A 27,567-nucleotide genomic window follows, 5' to 3' on the forward strand; every position below is an offset into this window, starting at 1 on the left:
TTGAATGTTAAGGGCTTTCGCCAAATGTTTATTAAAGATATTCAAATAACACAACGGGGTGAACAACTCCCAGGGGTTAGGGTTCCTACTGAGTCCTGGTCCCTGCCCGGCTTGCACCGGTCTCTCTCTCTCTCTCTCGTGCCGGATCGGGGACTCTGCCAACTCCGCCGACCGGAGAGAGAAGCACCTCGAACGGCTACCACCGGCTTCTCCCCAGACTCACCACTCCATCCCTCTACCCCTGGCTCCCTCTTCACCCTTCTACCATTACCCGTTCCCACAGTGACCCCGCTTTCGTCAAGAGGTCTCCCTTAAATACTCTAGGAGACGTGACGTCATCGAGCCGCCCAGCACACACATGACGTCACGTTCCCATTTTATTCTACACAAGTATATGTGGCACGTGATATATCTACCAACGTTACATTATAGTTTTTCTTCCGATCCCATGACAAGTATATATTGCACGTGGTATACCCACCAAGGTTATATATAAAATCGGACGCCACGCTGCACTCCCAGGCATTGAGTGTAGGGGCCGTGTTCCTTGTGTGAGAGGACGTGAACCCAGTTGTCGCAGTCTTGCGGGAAGGTGCCGACTGTGAAGTCTCCAGCAGCTACAGCAGCAATAGCAGTAGCAGCAGCTACTGCTGTAACAATAGCAGCAGCTGCAGCAGCTGCAGCAGTAACAATAGCAGCAGCTACAGCAGTAGCAACAGCTACAGCAGCAGCTACAGCAGCAGCTGCAGCAGCTGCAGCAGCTACAGCAGCAGCAGCTACTGCAGCAGCAGCAACTACATCAGCAGCAGCTACTGCAGTAACAACAGCAGCAGCAGCTACAGCAGCAACATCAGCAGCAGCTACTGCAGTAACAACAGCAGCAGCAGCTACAGCAGCAGCTACAGCAGCAGCTACAGCAGCAGCTACTGCAGCAGCTACAGCAGTAACAATAGCAGCAGCAACAGCAGTAACAATAGCAGCAGCTACAGCAGCAGCAGGGGCTAAATGCGTCTGGTGGCGCACAGCTTGTAGCCTGGGGCGGTCAGCACGAATCCGGGGCACGGCGTGAGCTTGGGGAGTGGCCGCCCCGGCGGAGCGTGGAACGAGAAGTTCTGCAGCAGCGCGGAGAAGAAGACGAAGAGCTCCGTGCGCGCCAGGCTCTCCCCCATGCACACGCGGCGGCCTGGGCAACGGAGCAGCGCAAGAGGGGAAGTGAAAACAAGCCCTTGGATTGGTACTTAACGGGACTGAAAGGGGATTGAAGGGATTGGAGGTAGAAATACAACATGGAAAGAACGGGGAAACGGAGGATGATTGACAGGGATGTCGGTTTGGATCGGTTAGGGAAGGTGATTGGCTGGAGTTGAAAGTGGGTCAAGGAAACTTCGAGAAATGGGCTTCACATGCAAACATACGCTTTGATAATGTATGCATATTAACTCCGGTATAGTGCCAGGAAGGGTAGCATTTTTATCATAATTTTCACCTTTTTGTTTGTCCACATTAACTTTAAACGAAAACGAAACTTTTTATTTTACCAGGTGAGGCCGACTGAGCTATGTAGCTCTTTTTCAGAAGTGACCTGGCCACAAATGATAGCTCAACAAAGTGGCTTATCACGTGGAAAGTTATAGCAGCCAAATATTCTAAATGCTTGATGTTGATTCTAAATGTGGAGGGAAAAGCCGGAGGACCCAGAGAAAAATCCACGTGACCACGGGGAGAGAGAAATGCAAACTCCAAATATACAGGCGGTGGGGTCGGGGTCAAACCCACGACCTTCTGCACATGAGAAGAGGTAATTAACATCTCACCACCTTCGTCCAAGCCGGCATCTTCTATTCATTTCGTAAGTATTTGCAAATATTTTAATCGGGTTGCACAATAAGATCCTGCTGCTGCCCTACAAGGCACTCAGTGGGTTAGCCCCGCAGTATCTACAGGAACTGATCCGTGTTGACTCTTCAATAAAGTCTCTGCCATCTCCAGATCACCTTCTTCTAAGGACTCCGAGGTCAAGGCTCTGTTCCTGGGGTCATCGGCCTTTTGCCACTCTGCAGCTCCCACGCTTTGGGACACTATTTGTAGGGCGCATCCGTAGATTCCCAAAGCACCCCGTGTATGGAAAGCAGGAAATAAAGAAAACCTGCAGGGTTAATAGGACCGGAACTAGGCGGGTTAAAGGGCAATTTAAAGGGGTGATTTTTCAAGAAGAAAATTAAAATGGTCGAATGACTTCAATGGTCTTATTAGCAAAGGCAAAGCGTTCGGTAGTCTGGGAGCAGGACCGGAACAAGCCCGATCACCCCAGGACATTAGTCTTGGCCTCGGAGTACATTGAGCAGCGTTCTTCACTCATTTTCAGAGGGGGACCACTTTCGCCGATAGGACATCACCAGTGTGATGGCCGCCACACATTTGAAACCATTGGGGGTTTGACAGCAGCACGATGATGGGGGAGGGGGGGGTGTTTTCACAATTTGCGTATTGTCAGGGGCTGCACGTCAGGGGCCGCACTAAAGGCCACCAGGAGACACCAGTGGCCCGTGATGGCCTTGCAATGAAGAATACTGCAGTATAACTGTATATTGATGCGCGTTACATTGAACGAAGGCACACGTGTTTTCCATTAAGAAGTGACGATGCGAGTGATGGTTAGCACGTGATTTTTTCTTCCTGTAATGCTCGGTCAACATTCTGTTCTGAATGCTGTTTGCTCTCTGTTGGTCAGAGACAAGGTGTTTGGCTTAATGAGCACCAAAGGTCGCTTCGCCAAACACTCCCAAACCCATGCACATCGCCCTAGGTTTGGGAGTGATGAAGAACGATGACTTAGAAGGCAATCCAAAGATCTCAGTCACCCCGTTGGGAATCTTAAAGATGGATCGGTTTCTGCAAATACTGCCACAGTGCCAATACAACGGAGACAAAAACACATCAACATGTTCCCAGGAATCGAGATAATTAATTGACTGACATGGGGGGGTGGGGGGGTGTCGATCACTCGTGTAACACGCACGTGTGAGCTGCCGCGTGCGTGGCAGCGACTCTCCCACCTGCGGAGAAGGGCATGAAGGCGTCCCGCTTGCGGAATCTTCCGGCGGCGTCCAAGAAGTGCTCCGGGTGAAACTGGTCGGGCTTCTCCCACTGAGACTTGTCCCTGAGCACCGAGTGGAGGAGGGCGATCACAGGGGTGCCCTGCAGAGACAAAGACAAAGATCCGCCGCGTGGCCTTATGGGACTGTTTGGGGCAAAGTGCTGTCCGTGAGCAGCGCCTACGAAGGCCGGCGCGGCACGCGACAGTGGGTGGGGGTGGCCAACACCGACCGCGTCTGTCTCCCCAGTGGCGATGATTTTACGCACCACACAAGGCTACTCACTTTTGAGGTTGACTTCGCCCTAGGGGAGGCCCCAGAACCGGTTCAGATAATCGTCAGTGGGTGGTGTAGGGCCGTGCACGGGAATCGAACCGAGGCCCGCCGGGTCTTCACAGGGCGCAGCCCAAACCCCTGGGGGCCTCCGCCGCCTGTACCCCCCCCCCCCCCCGCCAAAAACATCGCCACGAACCTTGGGCAGGAAAAATCCGCGGAAGGTGACATCGTTGGCTGTGGCGTGCGGCACGGAGACGGGCGCGATGTCGGCGAAGCGCTGCACCTCGTGCACCACGGCGTGCGTGTAGGGGAGGGCATCGCGGTCGGCGAACGTTGGCAACCGCAGCGGGCCGACCACGCGGTCGATCTCCTCCTGCACGCGCTCTGCAACGCGCGCGTCGGGGGTGTTAGCGAAGCTTGACGGTCTGACCTGCTGCACATGCAGCATGGACGTCCTGATCTACTCGGAAACACAGCATGACAGCCTGATCTACTCCTGCGCTCGTTGTGTATGCACGCGCGGGCGCAGCATGACAGTCTGATCTCTTGCTAAACACCCTTTGACACATACAGCATGACAGTCTAATCTACTGCTGCACAGAGACAAATATCCCCCCCCCCCCGTATAGCCTTTAGCAGACTGTTGGGGCAAGTGCTGTTTGCGAGCACCTACGAAGGCCGGCACGGCACATGAGGGGGTGGGTGGCCAGCACTACTCCTGCACACGCTCTTACACACAGCATTACAGGTTGATCTACTCGTGCACACGCTTTTACACACAGCATTACAGGTTAATCTACTCGTGCACAAGCTCTTACACACATCATTACAGGGTGATCTACTCGTGCACACGCTCTTACACAGCATTACAGGGTGATCTGCTCCTCCACGCACTGTTGTGCATGCACGAGAACATGTCACCCCGGGCCCGGGGTCATCGAGATCTCTGCTCGAGCCTCGGGGGTTGTGCGTTGCTCCCTGGCAGTGTTCAAGAAGGTTGCCGATCACGCTGGCCGGGTCGTCTTCAGGGTATTTGTTTATCCAGGTGAGCCACTCTAAATAGACCAGAATGGTCTCATTTGCAAGGGTGAGCTTGGCTAGTCATCAGTCAAAGTGTTCATGTGCCACGAGAGAGCCAGCCACTGCTGAGAGACTCAGTTGGAATCCCAAAAATTACATCCGGGATTGAGTAGCAGCAAGCAAGTGTACTAATGTAATAAAGGTCGTGGAAGCGACTTCTGGAATCCGGTCTTTATTTGTCTTTTGTTCACAACACTTCTGTCTTACTCCTTCACGCTGCTGACAGACAGCGTGAGAGGGAGAGAGAGAGCGAGAGACACGCGCGGCCACGTGGCAGCCTGGACCCCGCTCCAGCGTGGCCTCACCCTCCGTTCGTTCCAGATCTGACCACGTGTTGTCCGTCTCCACCCCTTTAAATACCCGGGTCACGTGGTACCTTTCCACCAATCCTGGTTAACCTCCATGGAATCTTCTAGACTCCATCGTACGATTCCGGGACCACGCCCCTGACTCGTCCCCCCATTGGCTGTGGCTAAAGCCAGCAGATCCAATCCTCTACTTACAGAAGTCACCTTCCCATTACATCAGGCCCACGCCCCTAGACTTCCCCCCATTGGCTATGGGCCAGGACCGGTAGAGTCAATCATCGTAACGAGGTGTGATCCATCAACCACCCGGATATATCCTCACATTACACTAATAATAATTTTAATGTATTTGTAAGACGCCTTCCACTAATGTCTCAAGGTGCCTTCTAAGAATATGGAGAAGGAAATAACAAGAGAGACGGAGAAGCTAAATAAACTGACTTAAGAAGATGTGTTTTAAGACGAGACTTCAAGGTATCCACATTATCAGGCTCTCTTAGAGTGTAGAGTATTTCTTGTATGTCTAGGGTTTGTCCAGGTGCTCTGGTTTTGTCCCAGATGCGAATGTTGCTTTCATAGGGAAGTGTTCAAAGCTCCTTCGAAAAAAATAATTAAGACTATCAATGGGTAAAAGTTATGGTGGGGGATGAGTAGATAGGTGAGCATGTAGGTTCGTAGGTGTAAAGTTAGTTGGGCGAGTGGGTAAATTGGTAGATTCGCAGGTGAAAAGAAGAGATAGTAGGTTAGTAACTAGGAGAAAAGGCTTAGTGGGTACTTAGTTGGGTGGGTAAGAATGCAAGGTGAATAGTTGAGCAAGTAGGTTTGTTAGGGATGTAGTTTGACTATATAGTTTGCGTCATTTGATATCGACACTCTACACAGCTGTTTTCCAGGATATGTGACAAAAGTACAACACTTTCATGTGAGACTTGTATCCATATTTGATTAAATTCAAAGGCGAAACATGGACATTCAGCCAAAAACTCAAACATGGCAATTCAAACCTTCGTCCTAACCCAAACTGTAAAGCTACCAAACGTTCTGGTGTGGCTGGGATGGTCACAGCTTCAGAAAAGGCTGTCCCGGATCAACATTTTCCAGCTTCACCCTCGGGACTCGTGATTTCAGGCAGAGGTATGGAGCTACCTGAGTATGGAGGCTCCTCTACTTATAAACTTTGAGAAAACGACTTACAAACTTTCAGAGGGACGAACAAACCTGTCCCCATGTCCAGTTGCCCGTTCGGACCGAGAGTCGTAAAGTTCAACTGCCATGCAATAGATGGCGGTGGTGGCATCTACATCTGCAGAACGTGAAGAACCAGTGGCATCTACATCTTATCGGAGATCATACAACTTTTAAAGCCATTGCCGTGTTTAGTGTACACGCCGTACTACACGTTTGGAATCAACAGGAGTAAAGTTGGACTTAAGAACAAATCGACTTACGCAGAGACCCCCTGGAGCCTAACTCGTTCGTCAGTAGAGAAGTCCCTGTAGTGGGTGGGGTTAGCAGAGAAGTGGGGCCTATGAGCAATGGGTGAAGCCGTCAGAGAGAGAGAGAGAGATTGGTCAATCACTGTGTGGGGCGGGGCTAGTGGTTGAGTGGGTGTGGTCACGTGTAAGTGGGTGGGGGGACTGAAAAGGGGAGGGGCCTGCCAGCTCACGACCACCCCGTCCCAGTTGAGCCTCGCGGACATCACGATCGCTAAGCCGAGCTTGCCGCTGATGATGGATGGTGATGGTGGTGGCACTCACTCTGCATGTCCGGGAAGGTAATCATGTAGAGGAGGCCCCAGCGCAGGCTGTTGGCGGTCGTCTCCGTCCCGGCCTGGAAGAGGCTGGTGGTGCAGGCGAGGAATGCCTCGTTGTCAAACGTCGTGCTGCTCTTGCCTGCCTCCTATCGTCGACAAACCACGCGTGGCCATCGGTGATTATCGTGCATTTCGCAAGGCTAGTTGTAAAAGCAGTAACAATAACATTATTGTCGTGGACAACAACAGAGGGCGGTACAGAACAAAAAAAATATGTTGTGCAGTATGGTGCAAAAAAAGTTAAATATACATGTACATAGTGTAACAGCGTGGCACAGGGATTTGGACCCTAAGCCTCACGTGCACATTGCATCACGGCCAAGACAGCAGTTATATATACAATATAGAGTGAGTACTCGGGTTGCGGGAGACCCGACTTACAGAAATGCTCCCATAAATCACGTAAAAAAAATTACATGCGGAAATTGTTTAGTTCGTTACATGGGCGCAAATAGTGCAGCGCAGTGAGGGTGCGGATGAATGCCGCGGGCTGCCGTCGTACGCCTCGCTCCACAAAAATACCACCTTCACAAAGCCCGAGCTTCACTAGGATTTAGGTATATGGCATTTTTCGGAGCGTTACGTAATTCGTTTCTTTTGTAGCATTATGTAATTGTTTTCTACGCTTAGAACTATCTTTGTTTTCCCATTTTTCTATTGATAGTTTTCTTCATTTTCAGTTTATTTCATGAGTTATTTACTGTATGTACTTGATTTAACACAATTACACTTCGATGGCTAATGGTCTCAACCAACAGCGATCGGAGAAGTCTCGGCTAGCCTAATGCATGGTAATCGAACATTTAGAAGTGACTGCTTTCTGTTAACAATTAATATAAAAATGTTTCGTGGTATTCATAAACAATTGGATAAAGTGAATGTTCAATTAGTTTGATAATGGGTAGTGTTAGGATAGATATTCGATTAAATGAAAGAATTGTAGGAAGTGCAGAGCATATGTACAGCGATACGGTACAGGCGATAGAAAATGTACGAACCTAGTAATCGGGTAGGGGGGGGAAATTGTTGAGTTTCCTACATACGGAAAATTCGGATTACGGATTGTTCTCGGGAACCTAACCCTTCCGTAACTCGAGGACTGCCTGTCCACAGCAGGCATCAAGGATCGAACCCACGTCTTCCTACATTCCAGGCAAGGGAGATAACATCTCGCCACCTTTTCTTAGTTGAAGTTTGTTCATTGAACTGCAGTTCATCACGGTGGTATTTTTTGCGTTCCTGAAGAACACCACGTTATGGAAAAAATGCGTTATTATAAATAATATAGGATAAAAAGCACAGTCCACGATAACACGTGAGATGCGTACGCAGGCTGAACAAAGACTGAGGCGTGTGGGTAGCATCTAGAATCATCAAGCACCATCCCAATGCCCTGTGTGATGATGCTACGCCAAGGCAGCATGTACAAACACTTATTCCTACTCGTGCGACGTCGTTCTGTTCACTCGATCACGTTATATCCAATTCACATCCGCGTTATTATAAAAAATGTGTTCTCTAACAATTAAGTTATACTCCGAAGCTAAGCAGAGTCGTGCCTGGATAGTGCTTGAATACGTGACCGCCATGCATCATACCGGTGTTGTAGGCTACTGCATGGCTATGTTTTCAGTCCGGGGCAGCGCAGTCCTCTCTCCCATTATCTCACCAGCACAGCTTCACCAGGAAGCGGCAACACTCCGGCAATACAGCCGCTATCAAGACGAAGGGCCTGACCACCCAAACAGACCTCGCCAACCTCCTAATAATGCGCCCCAAATGGAGAACGCCACAGAAAGACTCGGCCGTACGCCGAGCATCATCGAGGGCTGACGGAGGAACAAGTGGCAGAACGCAAACATCATCAGGAAGCTGAATGCTCCGCAAACATCGGGTTTATCTTACATCGTATCTGAACTCGCCACGGCAGCTGCAATCACCTCCTCCACAAACAGATATCTTGAATGAAACTTTTTATTTTATTTTACCAGGTGAGGCTATAGATCTTTTTTTCGGAAGTGACCTGGCCACAAATGATCGCTCAACGAAGTGGCTCATCGTGTGGAAATTTATAGCAGCCAAATACTCGAAACGCCTATTCTTTGGTTCTTTCGGTAAAGTCACGTAGATAGAAAATAAAAAGAAAACTCACGACGTTTCGATCGCAACACAAGCGGTCGTCATCAGGTGGAGAGAAAAGGGGAGGCAAGCCTCCAACTGCAACTGTTTATAAAGGCTTGAAATGGGCGCAGACGAGCCAAAGCTGTGAGTGGGCGGGGCAGCCAATGATAATGCAGGAGAAGACAAAGGGGGACAGAGACGGGGCAGAGCTAGGGGGAGAGAGAGGGGGAGAGAAGGGGGACAGAGATAGGGGGAGAGAGGGGTAGAGATGGGGGGCATTGCACCTCGCTCCACACATCCACACTGCTGATGGTAGAGGTTGACAAGAAATTACAAATCAAGTCATGACCCAAAGTGGTTGATGACATCTTTCTAATGATTGCTGAGTTTATAACCGTCTTGTCGGTTTAAATTGGTGTCTGTGTCTATATATGTGGATGGCTTCATGAACAAATCTTTGTTGATAGCCAGTAGGCTTGCAAAGTACCATCGTTTTAGAGAAATCAATTTCGTGTGAGCCAGCCGCATTAGAATAATGATCAGCTGCGGCAGAAGTATTGGTCCTACCGTGTTTCAAATCTGCTTTATGCTCACGAACATGGTCGGAGACATGTCGCTTAGTTTCCCCAATGTAACTGCTGCCGCAGATACAGCTTAGTTTGTATACACCGGAATATTGCATGTCAGGCATCTTGTCCTTCACAGATGAGATAAAATCACGAAAGTTATGTACTGTGTTAAATTGGACCTGGATATTGTGTTTGTTCATGATTTTGGAAATATTTTTGGTTACCCCTGCTATGTATGGCAAGGTGATATGAAGAATATAAGAATATGAATTCCTGTCTGTTTTTAAATGTGGAGGGAAACCCAGAGGACCTGAAGAAAAATACATGTAACCATGGGAAGAGCATGCAAACTCCAAATATACAAGTGTAAGGATCAGGATAAAACTCACGACCTCCTGTATGCTAAAAACTAAACAATGTATTTTATTTTAACCAGGTAAGGCCCACTGAGCTATGTAGCTCTTTTTCAAATTCGACCTGGCCACAAATGATAGCTCAACAAAGTGGCTTATCGCATGGAAATGTATAGTAGCCAAATACTCATAAACGCATGATGTCGATTCTAAATGTGGAGGGAAAACCCGGAGGACCCGGATAAAAATCCACGTGACCACAGGGAGAGAGACACGTAAACTCCAAATATACAGCAAGTGTCAGGGTCGGGATCGATCCCACGACATCGTATATACCAGGCGAGGTAGTTAACATCTCCTAGCCACCGTGCAAAGTGGTTACACACAGGTGTCAGGGTCGGGATCTAACCCACGCATGAAGCAACTTTGACATCCGTGCCGCGTATGCGATGGTCGTTCCCTCCTGCAGGTGGCTTTACCCAGACAGGAGCAGCCCCATCTGCCTCTTCCCTCTTTGGCTATCTATGCGCATGCATCGTTGTCCGTTTACAGGCTCGTGCAATAAGCACATAAATTGCATTTTTAATGTTTCCTCACTTATTCGTACCGGTGAACGATACTTTGTAGTAATTTGTCCGAGCCAACTTTCGTTACGGGACATTTATTTAACTTGACATTAATTTATGTCAGTGCAGTATTTTCGATGTCATTTGTAACTCGGTTTGATTTTTTTCTCTGATTTGTATTTTATTGTTTTGGCAATTTTTTGTTCTATTTGTTTCGCTATTGTACTTCTCTCTTGTCGTTTTGGTGACTCAGGTCATGCTTTCTAAATTACACTTTATCCTGCTCTCTTTTGAGATCCCACCTGGTTACCCAAAATAAAATAGCAGCCATTTGCCCCAGAGTTTTTCCCCTTCCTGTCATGGACCATCTGCCGCACGTTCACTCCACAGTATCAAGGCCGGTCCCCAAGCCCAGCTGCGTCCGATAGGCAGCTGGCAATTAAACTACCTCCCAAATTGTGATTTATTGGCCGGCCATTGAACAAAGATGTTATTCACGAACTTGGTATCCGCGATTTTGGCTATCTGCGAATCGCATCTGGAACTTTACACGACTGCAAATAAATAAATTGATGAGATAAATGACGAGGGACAATGTGATGCGAGAAAGTGATAATATAAAGTGAAGAGAGAGAAAGTGATGAGAAAAAGTGATTTTTAAATTGACGAAAGTAACGTGATAAAAAAGATGAGAGATACAATTTTCACGCACTTAATAGGCCTACGTATTTATTTAAACTAATTCATTAAAACATTTTACATCCGCCAAATATGCCGTTCATGGGAACGTATATCCCTCGGCGCGAATAGCGAGGGAAACGCCGTATACCTTCTCGGCCTGCTTGTCGATGAAGGCGTCGATGTAGTCCCGCGGCTCGTTGGGCGTGCGCTCGTCCCGGTGCTCATCTATGTAGACCTGCAGGAAGTCGAACAACCGCTGCTTGTCCTTGAACAGTTGCTTGTGCGGCCCCGGGAAGTGCTTCAGCAGGGGGAACGCGTTGTACACCTGGAACGAGGAGAGGAGGAGCGCCGCCGACCGAGAATGAAGGCTCCGTAGGTAGGAATAAGGCGACCCCAAAACCACGTCCCCCCCCCTCCCCCGGTCTTGGATGGGACTGGTCATCACCGTTTCAGAAAGGCTGTCCCAAGTGGCGTAGTAACGACATTGTCAGTTCGGGGAGGGAGGAGGTCTGGCAATCGGTCAGGTGGGGAACCCCCAATATTTGATTTGTCTCGCACGGTCGCACCTAGAGGCTATTACACAGCGCGGCTCCTCTCGCCTAATCACAACTTCGTTACGTTCACGGTCTCCGACATTTAACGCTGCAGGGCCGCTCCGTTCTTGCAAAATGCAGCCACTACAGCTCCGTAGTAATACCTCTTTGCGTATCTAGTGAAATACATATCTCAGAAACGGAGTTCTATTCTACGTCCAAAGTTATTTTATTCAAGTTACTGTCATTCAAAGCAAATTCTGTTACGTTACGTTTCTTTACGGTAAAAAAAACTATGACTTACAATACTAAACTATTGAAAACATATCTCGTGGTGGTTATCAAAGGGGCCCCAACTCGTAGCTTTTGGCACGGGGGGGGTTGGTCAAGGCACCCCCTGCCACATGACCACGGGGAGAGAGAGAAAACATGCAAACTCCAAATATACAGCATGCGTCAGGGTCGGGATCGAACCCACAACCTCCTGCATACCAGGCGAGGTAGTTAACATCTCGCCGCCACCTCCACCTACCCTGTACATCGCCTCGATTCACGTCGTTTCGATATGTGCCGTCGCACCATTTCAGGAGCGGCATCCCAGACGTAAACCCGGGGGCGCTTACCTGCACGTGGAAAATAAATCCTTTCAGCCACGGCAAAATGTATTTTAGGCCCCCGTAAAGAACATTTCCGCGGGCGGGCTGGACACACAGCAAGCTCACCTGCGCCCAAGCATTGCCCATCGTCTGCACATTGCTGTTGAGCAACTCGAGCAGGTGGATGATCTGCGCGTCGCTGTAGTCGAACCGCTTGCCCAGCGTGATGGAGCAGATCACGTTCCCCGTCGCCAAGTTGATGTGGGTCATCGTCTCGAATGGCCTCCCTTGTGCATGAAACCAACATCAAGAGGGGGTTTCAAAGTGTGTCGTTTAGTTCCCTGGCTAACCCGTGACCTGGCGCGCTAGTCTGCCAGTATTGTCGCAACATTTTTTCTAATTTAGCCAATTTGGATCCTGACGCTGGCAACAATGGCCTCTCCTCTTGCAAATGGCGTCGTTGCGTATTTATATTCGCTGCGAGTGAAACGGACCGCACCTGGTATTGTGACGGTTTTAATACCCATAGTTAAAATTAGGGTAACCGGCTTCTGCTGGGCCAACCTTTAAGACAGCAGTTCTCAACTGGAGGTACGTGGACCCCTGGGGGTAACGTGGCAATGTCCCAGGGGGTATGCGAGGTGGTTCACAAATGCGTGAAATTATATCGTACGTGAGAGTCATTGGTATATAGTCACGTATGAATCTGCAAGTATGAAATAACTACGATGAAATGAAGATCCTTGTGGTAACCTAGAACGACGTGAAAGACCTTTCGAAACTCGTTGATCATAAACAACGTTGGTTTGAAAGAGTAACCAGCGAGCACGAACAAATTACTTCACGCAAGCAGAGCATCCGTTTAAAAAAACATTATTCGCTTGCAGTTACTAGCTAATTAGGATACCTCACAAACTGGGCATTTGGTTAAAATGTCAATGTTCATTATTTATACATTTATTTCACAGAACCATGTTAGGTCAGAGAAGGGGGAGGGTGGGGTACTCGGTTGAAAGAAAATTCAACAAGGGGGTCACAGTAGCCAAAAAAGATTGAGAATCACTGCTTTAAGATATTCAGGGGCTCCTTTTTTATTTTGTGCCGTGGCTGTTTACCACCTTACGATATTCATGTTAAGGCACCACGGTGGCGAGATGCTAACTACCTCGCCTGGTATACAGTAGGTTGTGGGTGCGATCCAGACCCTGACTCATGCATATTTGGAGTCTGTGTGTCTCTCTCCCCGTTTTTCCCTCCACATTTAGAATCAACGTGCGCTTAAGAGTATTTGGCTGCTGTAAAGTTCCACACGATCGGCCACTTCGTTGAGCTATCATTTGTGGCCAGGTCGCGTCTCAAAAATAAGCTACGTAGCTCAGTGGGGGGGGGGGGGGGGGGGGGCCTTTATCTTTGCAATATAAAAAAAGACAATGGTCAAGGGGTCGGCCAATCGCGTCAGACTGTCACGCGCTCTGTGCTCCCTCTCACCAAGTCTGCCTTCGAAAGGCTCTATCTTAGAGGGGCAACGTGTTGTTAATAAAATACTTTGAGAAAAAAAAAGAGGCCGCGTGTAAATGTTCGGCTCGTTGAATGGGTTTCACGGGGGGGGAGGGGGGTGCTAAGTCTCTGGTCAGCCCCATCCCCCCACACCAGCCGCCGAATGTTTTTTTTCCCTCTAGAGTTCCCCCGGCCCCGGCACAACCGTCCATGTCCTTGAAGCGGTGCAGGAGGGCTTCGGCCTCCTCTGCGACCACTGCCTCCACGCTTCTCTTGCCCATGCCCAGCGTCCGGAGCACGGACAGCGAAAAGCGTCTCCGAATGCGCGCGTGCTCGCTCTGCGCAAACACCAGCCCTGCGGTGGGAGGAAGCAGAGAGACAAACACAGTCAAGGCCGGTGGTTCTTAACCTGGGTTGCACACTGCACCCCCTGGGGACGCGAGATGCCCGTTCTGGGGGTGCGAGACGTGGGCAGATTTTTTTTTAGAAGGTAAACCGTCGAAACACAAATTAAACACGGGCACATAAGTTACAACTTACTTTGTTTCATCAAACCCTATGGACAGGGTGCTTCAAAAATGTTTTAACACTTATATGAGACTATCATTATTGGAAAAAGAGCAGATAATACTACACTGTAACATGATAACAAATGTCATGTTAATAGCTTCAAAAAGTCAAAGTCTCCACTTGTTCGCCATCGTTGTCAACGAATGCCTGGAATCTTCTCCAGGTGGTCTCCAGAGCCCGGAAGAACATTTCTTGCGCTATTGTTGCAAATTCTCAGAAGTGTTAACATTTTATTGAAGCACCTTGTATTTATTAACATAATTGCTTTACGATTGAGAACCAAAGGGGTGCAGGCTGCAGTAAAGGTTAAGAACCACACTGCTCTAAAGGAACGGGGGCTCGACGAAGCCGACCGCGAGGAGAACAAGCGGTCGATTGAAACATTTCTAGTCGGATTTTCACTCTTCAACGTTCAAATCGTGCACCAGCTCTATAAAGAACGGTGGCGTCGATGTGACTCAGCCCTCTGGTATCTAGGTGACTTTACCGAAAGACCCAAAGAGCATGTAACTATTATATAAAACAAAATTGAGTACTGAGACATCTCCTTTACCAGTGGCAAAATATAGTAATAGGTTTTTACCCTTTCAACTGGTACAAATCATTATCATTATCAGAGTTGTTTCTTTTTGTTTGCATTTTTACTGCTTGTGTTGTGGTTATTGCAAACATGATGCCTTGTATAAAGGTGTCAGTTTTTTGTACCAGTTGAAAGGGTAAACCCCTATTGCTAGGATATTGCGAACGCAAGGGCACCATCGACTCAAAGGGGTGTTTTTTGGGGATAACGACTCGGTGGGTGAAACTTCGATTGAAAGAATTAAATGGGTCGCTTTTTTGCAGGACAAAGCACTTTGCAACGCGAGAATATCTCACGGGTGTTTGCTTGTGACGACGCAACGCGATCGCCGAAGATCCGATTACTAGTTTTGCGTCTTCGTTCAACTTTGGCAGCGGTTTTTAGTTGCAGGCCCTTCACTGCCGCCGAGATTGTAATGCGATGTTGACGTTCCGAGTATTTTATTTGGCCGTGAGAATGAGGGACAGATCTCTTACAATCATGTTACCAACAACAACAATGCTACCAACAACAACAATGCTACCAGCAACAAAGATGCTACCTATAACAAAGATGCTACCAACAACAATGTAATCAACAACAATCATGTTACCAGCAACAATGCTACCAACACCAATGATGCTACCTACAACAATAATGTTCCCAACAACAAGCATGTTACCAACAACAATGCTACCTACACCAATTGTAGTGTGTCAACTGAAGCACACACACTGTTGTAGGAGGCAACGTATTTATTACATATTTACTGTACACCAGTTCTGTTTCTAAGTGTTGCTAACTTCCCCCAGGCTGCTGCTCACTATGTGCGTGCGTGTTGGTCGTAGGTTCCCCGAGCCAAGCCCCGAATGCCCCCCTCGCTCCCCCTTTATCCCTTGGCCCTCCCCTAGCCCCCTGCCGCATGGCTGTATCGTCGTGTCCCTTCTTCCGGCCACGGGTCCCTCTCTCCTCCAATTGAGACCCACTTCCAGTCACGTGCCCCCAGCTCGTACAATTGAGGACCGCTTCCGGTCCAGTGACTTTTGTGTAACCCACAGAGACATCCGACTGTGTCTCTACACAATGATGCTACCTACAACAATAATGTTACCGACAACAATAATCCTAGCTACAACTTTAATGCTACCTACAACAATAATGCTATCAACAACAATCATGTTACCAACAAGAATGATGTTAACAACAATGATACCTACAACAAAGCCTTTTCCCACAATTATTTCTCAAGTTCGGTGATAATTTAAGTATTTTCACTGTACCGTAAATAAAACAAATCACGACGTTTCTATCGCAACACAAGCGGTCATCATCAGGCAAAGAAGTCAGCCTCTAAAGGCAAACTGTTTATAAAGGTTTGGGGAAGGGCGTAGCCCAAGTGTATCAACAGCACCAGGAGCATGGGTGGTGCACGAGTGCCAATGCAGCAACAATGCCAATGCAGCAACAATGCTATAATGCAGCAACAATGCCAATGCAGCAACAATGCAGCAACAATGCCAATGCTGCAACAATGCCAAAGCAGCAACAATGTCAATGCAGTGGGCGAGAGAGCTGCCATGGCAAGAGGTTATATAGGTAAGAGAGGGGGGGAGGAGCAAAGGGGGGGAGAGAGAGAGAGGGGGTGGGGCAGGGGGATGGGGGGGTGGGGCTGCGTGAGCGCTCGGGGGAGAGAGGACATGAAGCTGGGGGGGAAGTGGGCGGAGCTGGAAGTGGGAGGCTGGGAACGATGGGGATGCGGGGCGGGGGGAAATTAACTCGGAAAAATAGACTAGTACCCGGCAGATATGATGGAACAACCATAAATAGTTGAGGTTTTACCTGGTTAATAACATCCTTCCAATTATTGCTTAATTTGTATCCATCTTCTCGGTTGAAGTTATGGTTATGTATCTGGATGGCTTTATGAACAAACCTTTGATAGTAGCCAGAAGGTTTGCAGAATATCTTGGTTTCGGAAAAAAATACGGCCACCAACACCAGAGACGATTATTTGAGCCGGTCCTGGCCCTTCCCTAGGTCGACTCAGCCTCAAATTAGTAACCTGGTGTGGCCTGTGAACGTCACCACTAGGGAGACATAGGCAGCCGGGTGTGGTGTAGGCCACCCACCCCCTCGTGTGCTGTGCCGGCCTTCATAGGTGCTGCTCGCTAACAGCACTTGCCCCGACAGTCCGTTACAGGCTACACGGGGGATCTTTGTCTTTGGTGGTGGTGCACTCTACACTTCCTAACCTTTGCTCGTGGACAAGTCCCTGAATATGGGCACGATGGGCCGGTCCGAGAAGTCGTCTGCTTGCAACACGAGAGCCTCCCGCACGGCTTCGTATCCCGCCAGGACGACGCTGCGGCGTGGGCCGAGGCTCACGCTGTACACCGGCCCGTACGTCTCAGCCAGCTGTGCCGCGCACGCCATCAGACATCGGAATAGCAGCGATTTAAGCCGCACCACCTCTACATAATAATAGGCTCAGTCAACCATTCTACACAACAAAGACTCATTTCCTGGCAGTGATTTCAGCCGCATCATCTCTACATAATAAAAAGGCTCAGTCCCTTTTACACACACCTTCACATCATCCGCACCTAGTTTACACAACAAAGGCTCATTCCTAACAGCGTGCTTCAGCCGCACCGAACCTCACAAAAATAATATTCAGGGCCTACCTTGGCTCCTCCCACCCTCAACCAGTATATATACAAATACTGTTTTCTTTGTATTTCTCTCACTTGATACAGCTATCGTGCTGTGACGGTTCCACCTGAAGACGGAAGCTTGTGTTGCCTCCGAAACGTCGTGATTTTTTATTTTATTTTACTTTTATTAATTTAACATTTTTACCTACGTGACTTTACTGAAAAAACCTAAGAATATGAATCCTTGCAGTCACGAAAGCTTCAAATCTAGAATCGGAATAAGTGTCAAGTGTAACCGGTTGATCGTCGATCGTCCGGCCTTCTAGCATTAATGCCACGGCGGCAAGATGTTAGCTACCTCGCCTGATGTACAGGAGGTCGTGGGTTCGATCCCGACCCCGACGCCTGCTGTATATTTGGAGGTTGCGTGTCTCTCTCTCTCTCACCGCGGTCATGTGGAATTTTTATCCGGGTCCTCCGGTTTTCCCCTCCACATTTGGAATCAACATCACCTGTTTAGAGTTTTTGGCTGCTATAAATTTTTGCACAATAAGCCACTTCGTTGAGTTATCATTTGTGATTAGTTCGCGTCTGAAAAAGAGCTACACAGTTAAGTGGGGCCTTACCTGATAAAATAAAATTAGTTGAATAAGTTTTCTTAGGTCGAACAACTGTGAGACAAGGCCATACAGGAGGTTATGCCTGATGTAGGCCAATCAATTTCAAGGACAATACACACATCAGATCATATTTGTTTGCATGGATTTACCACAAGCATGTATTTTTTGTCGAATTTCTTATCATTCCTATTTTGTTCTAATTTGTACCAGGTTTCTCTGTCATATGTTAACGATTAAGAACTTTTTCAAATAAATCGATCTCAGTGGATTCTTCTACATCTTCTAAGAATTTCACGTTTCAAAAGACTTCCTGGGAAGTGAATGATTGGTGAGCTTTCCGTGAATGCTTTATGTGGTTATTAAGTCGTTGTTTTAACAAAACCCTTCAAAAACTAAAATATATATTGACTTAAAGCTTTCGTGACTGCAGGAATTCATGTAAAATATATATGCATACACTCATTTGTTTAGACGTGTCTCACCTAACGAGCGAGATACATTCGCAAAAAATGCTTGTTAAGCGAACACTTGTTAAGCGTTTATCGTTTCCCATTGGCTCCCATGTTAAAAGAGAAGTTACGTTTCAACCCCAATATTTTACACTCTTGAGCAACTTTTTTTTAAACATGAGAAATACAAATCATGTTCAAATAAAGTAATAAATCACCACACATGAAGAACCACAGTGATTGCAGGTGCCTGTCCTCAGCATCTGCAATGAATTAGTGCCCCCCCCACCCACCGCTCCCCCACCCACCCACCCATTACAGAAACACCACGAGGCCCCTTCTCCATAAAATGGCGAATCACGCACACAGCACAGCTGGTTAACAAACAGCTGCGGGCTGCAGTGGGCCCCCTTCTCCCACGGAACGCATTCGATTGACCGGTCCTCCGCTCGTTACACGAGCATTTGCTCGTTTTGCGAACAAATTGGTCTATATCGCAAATGCTCGTTGCAGCGGATTCTCGCCGAAAGAACACTCTTTAAGCGAGACGCAGGCCTGTATAACTACAATTATCAAAGTTGTGGACACATTGCACTCTGGGTAACCGTATCACAGTGCTCACCTTTGAGAGGGTCTCGTACGGGGCATGCAGGTTGACCTGCATCAGATTTCCCAACAGGGGCCATGGCCGGGGACCTGGGGGGAATCTTTTGGAGCCGCCTCCCAGCAGACGTTGGGCGGACCAGACCAGGAAGATCAGCAGCAGCAAGCACGAAGGAACCCAGAACGTGGAGCCGCCCAGAGCGTCACTCGGAGACGCATCCACAGACATGGCGACCCTGCGCGATAGGGGGCGAGCATCAAGCGGTCAGGGAGACGCGATGCGTCACCGTTTTAGTTCCTCGGAAGTAGCAACCCTACCTCCCAAATGTTGTTGAGCACAGGGGGGGGGGGGGGAAACGTTGGCAAATACCGGAATCCCTTCACAAATCACACGGATCACGATGGTCATCTTTGGCACGACTTCACTGCCTCCCTGGTGCTGAATGAACTGCCACACCCTTCGTCGGCCAATCGCTGCCACCTCCTTTTTCCTTCGCTCCCCGGGTGGAAGAGCGGGCGCCCTTCAATCGGCCCATCTGCCGAGGGGTCGCCCCTCGAAGCTCGCTGCGAGCACCAGAGGGCTAAGATGACCCATGGCAGCCACACACATAGCATGCCTCTGCTAGTCTCCCGGACCTTTGCATTTAAGCATGACCCTGGTTATACCGGCCTGTGAAGATGACAGCAGCAGCGACAGTGGCAGCGGCAGGGGCCACGGCACCTCAACGCATCTGGGACACCAAACAGTTGTGCAAGCTAATAGAGAAAATGATAAAGGTGGTGGGACCCAAAGGGGAGGCCGGGGGTGGGGGTGAGGTTGCACATAGCATCGAGGCGATGTTCTTGTGACCTTTAAATGCCTGCGACCTTTCTGAGAATTGTGTTTGTTTGGGAGGATGCTTGAGAATACCCCATTATAAACATTTCAATCAGTCACTCACGAGGCGTAGTCGGCGAAGGACAGTTGCGCCGGACGCGTAACCTCTTGTGAAAGCGTTCGCATAGATTGCTCTTGACTACTGTGCACTGGCATCTCGAGTGATTTGTTTGATCCACAGAGCACGGGAAAGGGGGGAGGGGAGGTTTGCAGAGCGGGTGACCACGGGTAGAGCAGCACCATTTCTTTGAGGGTCGCAGTCCACCGCTTCAAACGCCGACCGCCAACAAAAGTGCCCGCAATTTGCTGGAGTTTGCGCGTCAAGACGGGCGATGTTGTTGTGTTCTTATAATAACGTGATACGCTCGTTATTGTAATAAAAAATATCATAAAATACTGTTTGCTATCTGTATTATTGTTGTTGTTGTTGTTAGCAATATTTCCGATACCCCAATGAAGCACTCATATTGCTCATACGAAAGAAATAACGTCAGAATGTATCCCCATATACACAATGGTATAATGACCCCTTTTTAATGCTTATTTGCTTAGCGCTCACTTCTCCAGGAACGCATCTTGAGCACCAAGCAAGATCTGCTGTATTTTAGTACACTACTGTAGTGCTCGACTTGACACGACAGCTTCTTGCTTTTCTCTCTCACTTTATTCCGCTAATACCGATCAACATTCCTCCAGCTAACACCAATCCACATTCCTCCCGCGCGCTCTCCGCTCGCCGCGTTCCGCCAGCCTTGCTCGCTCCGCGTCTCTCCGTCACAGTTCAGCCGCTCTTTATCAGCTTCTCCGCCACACTCCAGCCGCTTCTGCGGACTTCTCCGCTGCTACCCTATACTTCTCCGCTGCTACCCTATACTTCTCCGCTGCTTCGGCTCCAACATCCTTCTCCTCCCAGGCGCGAACTCCCGTCTCCTTCAAAACCCCCTCCCTTTATCCCCAGGGCAATTAATCTCCAATTAATCGGTGGCACCCCCCGCGACGCCCGTCGCCCCCTAGCCCCCGCTGGCACCTGCCACGTTTTCCAGACAACACGGCGCCACTTAGCGACAACTTCCCGGCCAATCAGCGCACTGTGTCCTTAATTGCCCCTGACCTGTCTCTGACCTTCTCACGCCTAACGACAATAAAAACCTCGACCTCGTTTACTCCCACTGTACTCTGCACGCGGGTACACCCACTCCCGTGTGTGGCGCGTAATTCAGGCACTACACTACATTACTAATTCACAGACACTAGTTGGAGGTACTCTCTCTCTTTTATTTCGGTCTTCACAGCCTTAGGGGATAACCTACACACCGGGTCGGGACAGCCAACATGCTGCCAGACCCACAGCTTGAAGAGGGCAAAGATCACGATGACGACGGCACGACGAGTTCCATTCCAGATCGCAGCAGCCCCGACTGTGAGTCAGAGCGCGCCTTTTATCCTGCCCAGCGTGGCCAGGCTCCGCCCTCGGCTCCGCACCCTCCAGATCCCACAGAGGGCTCCGTGCCTCGCCCACAGGTCCAACTGGTGGAACGGGCTGTTACCCCTAATTCCATTGTCTACCAATCTTCCAGCGGCACGCGCTACAGTGACTCATTCAATGTCACTACACATATAAAGTATTCCTGGCTGGCTGGCACGCGGGCAGTGGTGACGCCACCGCTCATATCTGCGCGATTACATCACCCACATCCCACAGCGTTGAGCTGGTTTTGTGCGTGCTGACGTCACGCAAATGTCATGCATTTATGTAGTGGTGTGGGGAAGTATAACTATTTAAAAACTAAACCATTAAAAAATATATTTTACCAGGTAAGGCTATACAGCTCTTTTTCAGAAGCGACCTGGCCACAAAAGACAGCTCAGCGAAGTGACTTATCACGCGGAAATGGATAGCAGCCAAATGATATCATCTAAACGTGTGATGTTCATTCTAAATGTGGAGGGGAAAAAAATTGAAGGACCCCGAGAAAAATCAACGTGACCATGGAGAGATAGAGATAAAACATGAAAACTCAAATATACAGCAGGCATTAGGGTCAGGAACGTACCCACGACCTTCTGTGTACCAGGCGAGGTGGTTAACATCTCGCCACATCTCCACTCTACAGGGCAGAGCACCTTATCATGGGCCTAACTGCTCATTGTAACATTTTGGAAAATAAACCCAGCCCACACCGATGATCAAATCGCGCGAAATGTGCCCAAATCCATCAGATTTCCATCAAATTTCCATCAAATTTCCATCGATGCACTCTATGTTCCCATATCTGCGCTCTCCACCGCCACCGTCACAAGCCCGCGCTCACCAGTTTTGCCAAACATGGTTGTATAAGCCCCACGAAGCGGGGGAGGGGGAAATCAGAAACACGATATGCCACGTTGGCAACCATAAACATAACTCTGGAAATAATTAATCAGAACCGGTGATCGCGATGAGAGTTGCACTTATGGGATCCCATTAACTCTGCACAAGGAAAACCCCGTTGGGAAGACATCACTGCACATTTGGACTTTGCTTACTCCGGCTGCACAAAGTCTGGAGTGCTCCTGCAAGACCCGGGTGCCTTAAACCCAAAGAACACAGACGGCCAAACACCACGGCAAATCATGATGTTGGCCTGCCACACGATGCTCCCCTGCTCAAGGGCACTAATGAACAGGCTCACATCGCTCTCAGCGTGTCACACAATCCGTGATGTGTGGGGTGGGATACGAAGGCCTTTGTCCTGAGTTTTATAAAGAACCTGGAGGGCTCCATTCAACAACGGCTTGCAAATCTTTTTTTAGATTTTACCATCGTACAAAGGACAACAGGTAAATGGAAAAAAAACCGTGGAAGAAAGGCAAAATCGATGCCATTTTGCATCCTGGAAAGCCGCAAGATCTTTACAACTACAGGGCCAATACCCCTCTTGTCTTCCAACTCCAAGCTGACGGGACGTACCGTGGTTGCCAGACTTCACCCCGATTGTCGACCTACCAGCTGCCTGTGTCCCGAACAGCCCGGATCTCGAATCGGCCGTAGCTGTCAAAGAGCAGTTCCATCACCAGCTTCATAGTAGTTGGTTGTAAAGCATCAGCAGAAAGCTAGCACAGGGATAATTTACCCACCTCCTCTGCTGCCCCATGGTTGGCATCATGGCCCGATGCTGAAGATAGCCAAAATCATCAGCTGCTGCTCCACCGTACACCTAAGCAATGCAATGCTCAGCAACTATACTCTCAGTGTACACCTCGCAACTAAAAGCTGCTAAAAGCAGCGAGGTGTACAGCTATAAGACTAAATCTTGATTTGAAGCTTTCATGACTGCAGGAATCCATACTCTTTGGTTATTTCGGCAAAGTCACGTAGGTAGAAAAAAATATATATCACAGTGATATTACTTTTATTTTCATCACAGTGATTTTTATTATTTTTATTTTTTTATTTTTCTACGTACGTGACTTTACCGAAAGAACCAAAGAGTATAAAACGAAAAACGTTTTATTTTACCAAGTAAGGTCCGTTAAGCTACATTAGCTCTTTTTCAGAAACGATCGGAACACAAATAATAGCTCAACGAAGTGGCTTATCACGTGGAAAGAATAGCAGCCAAATACTCTAAACGCACGTTGTTTCTAAATGTGGAGGGAACAATCGGAAGACCCGGAGAAAGATCCATGCAACAACAGGGAGAACATGCAAACTCTAAATATACAGCAGGCATCAGATTCTTGTGCGAACCCACGACTTCCTGTATACCAGGCGAGGTAGTAAGCATCTCGCCACCGTGGCACCCCTTATATATCGTGCCCTTCCGTGTCCATCATTTCGCGTGCTCATATATGCAGGTGACATCGTCCTTATAGCACAGGGCACACACCTCGAACACGTTGCCAATAACAGCTGATCTCATGTGATTGGACGCATATTTCCGTCGCTGGAGACTCCGACCAAATCCCTTGAAAAGCACCACCGGCGCTTTTCGCCTGAACAATCGTGGAGCAGATGCCACCCTCGATGTCGTCCTTCCGTGGTAACCGAGCGCGCTGTGAACCCGCTCCAAGACATCTCGGCAGGGCCGAATTAAGATTGTGTCGGCCCCTGGGCTACAGGTACTGTGAGGCCCCCAGTAATATTTTCAAAAGGAAAACAAAGTTAAAGAAAAAATATAATTTATTTTTACAAGGCCAACAACAAATAAAATTCAGCATAACATCGCACCTCCTGACGTCGACGTTTCCTCAAAGACACCGGTGGATGCATAAACCGCATCAGAACATCAACAGCCCGATGCGCACATTCCCCCCCATTAAAAGGTGAACTTAAAGACAGTCTACAGTGTTACTGTGGCCACGCAAGCCAGACTATGGACCGTATATTTAACCACTTTCGTCTCTGATGGAGCCCTCTCGTGGCTGGCAGGCCTCTACATCGGCATTTAGCTCCTGCACGTGTTGCAATGATAGGCAAGAAGCGTAGGCCCACGACCCCCATACGGCGTGGGGAGATAGATCTTCATCCAGTCGTCCTGCTTACCTGCACCGCCGAAGATATCCGAGTCGACGTGACCAAGCCACCAGAGGGGACAGGAGCCAGGTATTTATACCCCAACAGAACAAAGAAAAAATGTACACCGCACTCTTAGCCAAAATGATTAAAGTTCACATTAGCGATGCAAAATAATCATTAACAGAAGGCCGTGTGGCCAATGAAATGTGGAAAAAAGTCTATTTTATAGCTATTCGTTTTATGTGGAAAGACAAATATATACTAAAAAAAGCAAATCTGCGTGCTGTATTTATTTTTGATGTGATGGACTGCGCAAGAGTGCAGGATTTTATACAAACCACAATACACATCTCATTGGGGCGTGGGAGGCGTTGGATGAAATCACAGGTAACAACAACGACAACCGCCTTTCGCCACAAAGTGGCGGTGACGTCACCACGACGCTTGTGCCAGGTAAACACCCACACGGACACACACACAAGTCCACGAGACATTGTGTTCTTCATTATTCACACATCACGACAAACTTTCTCTTTGACATTTGTTCCCGACAGCTGCAGATCTAGACACTGCTGAATGAAGGCCTCCCCCAAGCCTCTTTTGGTCCTTTGCCGTGTAACAATTCACCTGCACAGTGAGCTGATAACAGCTGATTATGGCTAATAATTTGGAGGTAACGTTACCTCCAAAGTGCCTTTTTATATCCGTGTAACGCCCGCGAATAACAGGAGCTCCGGCGGGTGGACTATTTTGATTGCGTGGACAAGATTGTTATACGGGGACAACTAGGTGATGTAGAGGGGCCGACGGAGATGCAAAAGAGACAAATAGATAGTAAAAGAGTGCCTCTCTTCGCGCTGGTAGATGAACTCCGAAATGGGGCTTGTGCGCTTTTTGCTAAACAAAAAAACCCAACTCATAGTGAAGTCCTGTCGAGGTTTAGTTTGTGAATTCAGGGGAGAAACTCAGAAGACCAGGATAAAGTCTCATTTTTCAGGGATCGCCTACATCACCAAAAATGACAAGAACATAGCAAATAAAATACATAAAATGAAGCAAATATAAATAACGTTGAAAAAACAACGGTGTCACATGAGATATTGGAAATACAGCATTGCACAAACACATTAATAAAAAATACCCTATGGTGTAAGCCGAGTTGGGTAGATCATTTGAAGACTCGTAAAATCATTCATTTACAGAATACATCAATCAGGCCAAATGAGAGAGTGGATTCAGTAAATCCAAATTGGTTTTAAAGGTTGATTTGTATACGATGTCAACATAGTCTATGAGAGGCATAGAGGTGGTAGCTTTCAAATGTGTCCGTGTAGAAGTTCAAAAATAGGATTGGTTTGTATACGGGGAGGTGCCCCCACCCTATCACACGGGGATACAGAGATACGTTGAGATGCAGAGAGACAAACAGAGAGAGTAACCGAGCTGCTGAGAGACAGGCAGAAAAATAAATGGGGGGAAACACAGAAATGCAGAAAGAAACGGAGATATGTAATATAAGAACAAGAAATATACAATTAATGAAATCTCTGTGAATTTGACTTTGCCACAAAAATGTTGCCAATTAGGCGAACTATGTTTAGTTCCGTACCTCGCCATGACATTTCACTTTGCGAACGCGGCACCAGCGCAGTCCTCGCTAGTCTGTAGCGCTGTAAGGCAATCTCGATAGTGGCCGCACCGTCCCACGTCAAACCGCGGTTTTATAGCCCCCTGCGAGGTCGGCTTCCATCCCCGCGGTAAGCCGCCAGTGTTGTTGTTGATGCCGCTACTGCGGCTGCGCGGGGGGACTCCGGTGCGATCGGCCGAGGCGTCCGCCCGAGTAAACGCATCAAAAGAAGCGAAGCCTCCCATGTCCCCTTGACCATTTCGGTCATTTCTGCCGAGGAGACGCGGTCCGACGGCGGACCTCGGCGTTTGTTGATGTGCTCACTGGAGTGGGCGCCACGGCACACTCCAGTGAGCACTACCTCGCCTGGTTATACAGGAGGTCGTGGGTTCGATCCTGACCCTGACGCCTGCTGTTTATTTACAGTTTGCGTGTCTCTCTCTCTCTTCCCATAGAGATATTAACTACCTCGCCTGGTTATACAGGAGGTCGTGGGTTCGATCCTGACCCTGACGCCTGCTGTTTATTTAGAGTTTGCGTGTCTCTCCCTCTCTCCCCATAGAGATGTTAACTACCTCGCCTGGTTATACATGAGGTCGTGGGTTCGATCCTGAGCCTGACGCCTGCTGTTTATTTAGAGTTTGCGTGTCTCTCCCTTTCTCCCCATATAGATGTTAACTACCTCGCCTGGTTATACATGAGGTCGTGGGTTCGATCCTGACCCTGACGCCTGCTGTTTATTTAGAGTTTGCGTGTCTCTCTCTCTCCCCATAGAGATGTTAACTTGCTCGCCTGATATGGTATGCAGGAGGTCGTCTGGTATGTAGGAGGATGTGGGTTAGATCCCGACCCTGACGCCTGCTAAACTCGCCAGATGTTTGGAAAAACAAAACATCCAAGTCAGATTTGGCACGGTACATAAAATACAGAAATTAATATCTGGTACAAAGATGTATTACCAAAGCTATCAACAGAAGGTGTATAAAAGATTAACTGCACGTGTGGTAAATATTATGTTGGGCAAACAGGATGAATGATCAGCACGAGACTAAAAGAACATCAGATAAATATGAAATACTCCCAAAACAACTGTCAGCAGTAGCAGAACACGCGTGCCAACAAGGACACTCAATTGATTTTGATAATGTTGAAGTTGTGTGCAAAACAAGCTACTACTGGCCAAGACTAATTAGAAAAGCTATCGAAATTGAAAGAAATAAAATAATTTCAACCGTTCGGATAGCTACCGACTTAGTGCTGCGTGAAAGCAAATCATCAAATAGAGCATTGTTTAAATGCATGCCTATGTAGAGGTGGAATTGTAAAGATGTATGGGCACGGATGGGTAACAAACACAAGGGGCGTGGTTAGGGCCGTACACAGAGGAGGTGCTCACACCGACGTCCGCACCTGCATCCCCCACGGGCCCCCCCCGGGGGGCCGATTGCTATAAAAGGTGGTGAGCCGGAGGGCTCGAGGTCGAGTGTTAGCTTAAACCAGCGAAGAGTGAAGACCAGCTAGAATAGGCCCCGGAGCTCCCCTGGCTCGCTGTCCAGGGCAAGCCGGTGGCGTGGCCCCGGGAGCCCAGACTGACGTTCTTATAAGAGCCGGTCTGGAAACTC

General features: G+C 48.4%; 1 protein-coding gene across 2 annotated transcripts; it reads right to left on the minus strand.

Moving 5' to 3' along the window:
* On the minus strand, positions 1-26,062 carry LOC133356409 (cytochrome P450 2F3-like). 2 transcript variants are annotated; one of them, XM_061573920.1, is made up of 10 exons: positions 25,928-26,062; positions 18,963-19,179; positions 16,870-17,032; positions 13,694-13,843; positions 12,118-12,278; positions 11,011-11,187; positions 6,517-6,658; positions 3,568-3,755; positions 3,057-3,198; positions 1-1,183 (listed from the first exon to the last, which is right to left on the minus strand). In XM_061573920.1, the coding sequence occupies exons 1-10, from the start codon at positions 25,933-25,935 to the stop codon at positions 1,002-1,004; spliced, it is 1,530 nt and encodes a 509-aa protein (XP_061429904.1). In that variant the 5' UTR covers positions 25,936-26,062; the 3' UTR covers positions 1-1,001. The 2 variants fall into 2 exon arrangements, with proteins under 2 accessions (XP_061429904.1, XP_061429905.1); XM_061573921.1 differs by lacking the exon at positions 25,928-26,062 and adding an exon at positions 24,346-24,579.
* Positions 26,063-27,567: the final 1,505 nt, after the last annotated feature.

This window comes from Lethenteron reissneri, chromosome 54 (genome assembly GCF_015708825.2).
Source record: "Lethenteron reissneri isolate LAM-NWPU_2019-01 chromosome 54, ASM1570882v1, whole genome shotgun sequence".
Classification (NCBI taxonomy): Eukaryota; Metazoa; Chordata; class Hyperoartia; order Petromyzontiformes; family Petromyzontidae; genus Lethenteron; species Lethenteron reissneri.

Coding starts and splice junctions, on each gene's coding strand:
- LOC133356409 (XM_061573920.1), bottom strand. Junction 12,279..13,693: donor CCGCTTCAAGGACATGGACG/GTTGTGCCGGGG, acceptor TTCATGCACAAG/GGAGGCCATTCGAGACGATG. Junction 3,199..3,567: donor GCGGATTTTTCCTGCCCAAG/GTTCGTGGCGAT, acceptor TTGTCTCTGCAG/GGCACCCCTGTGATCGCCCT.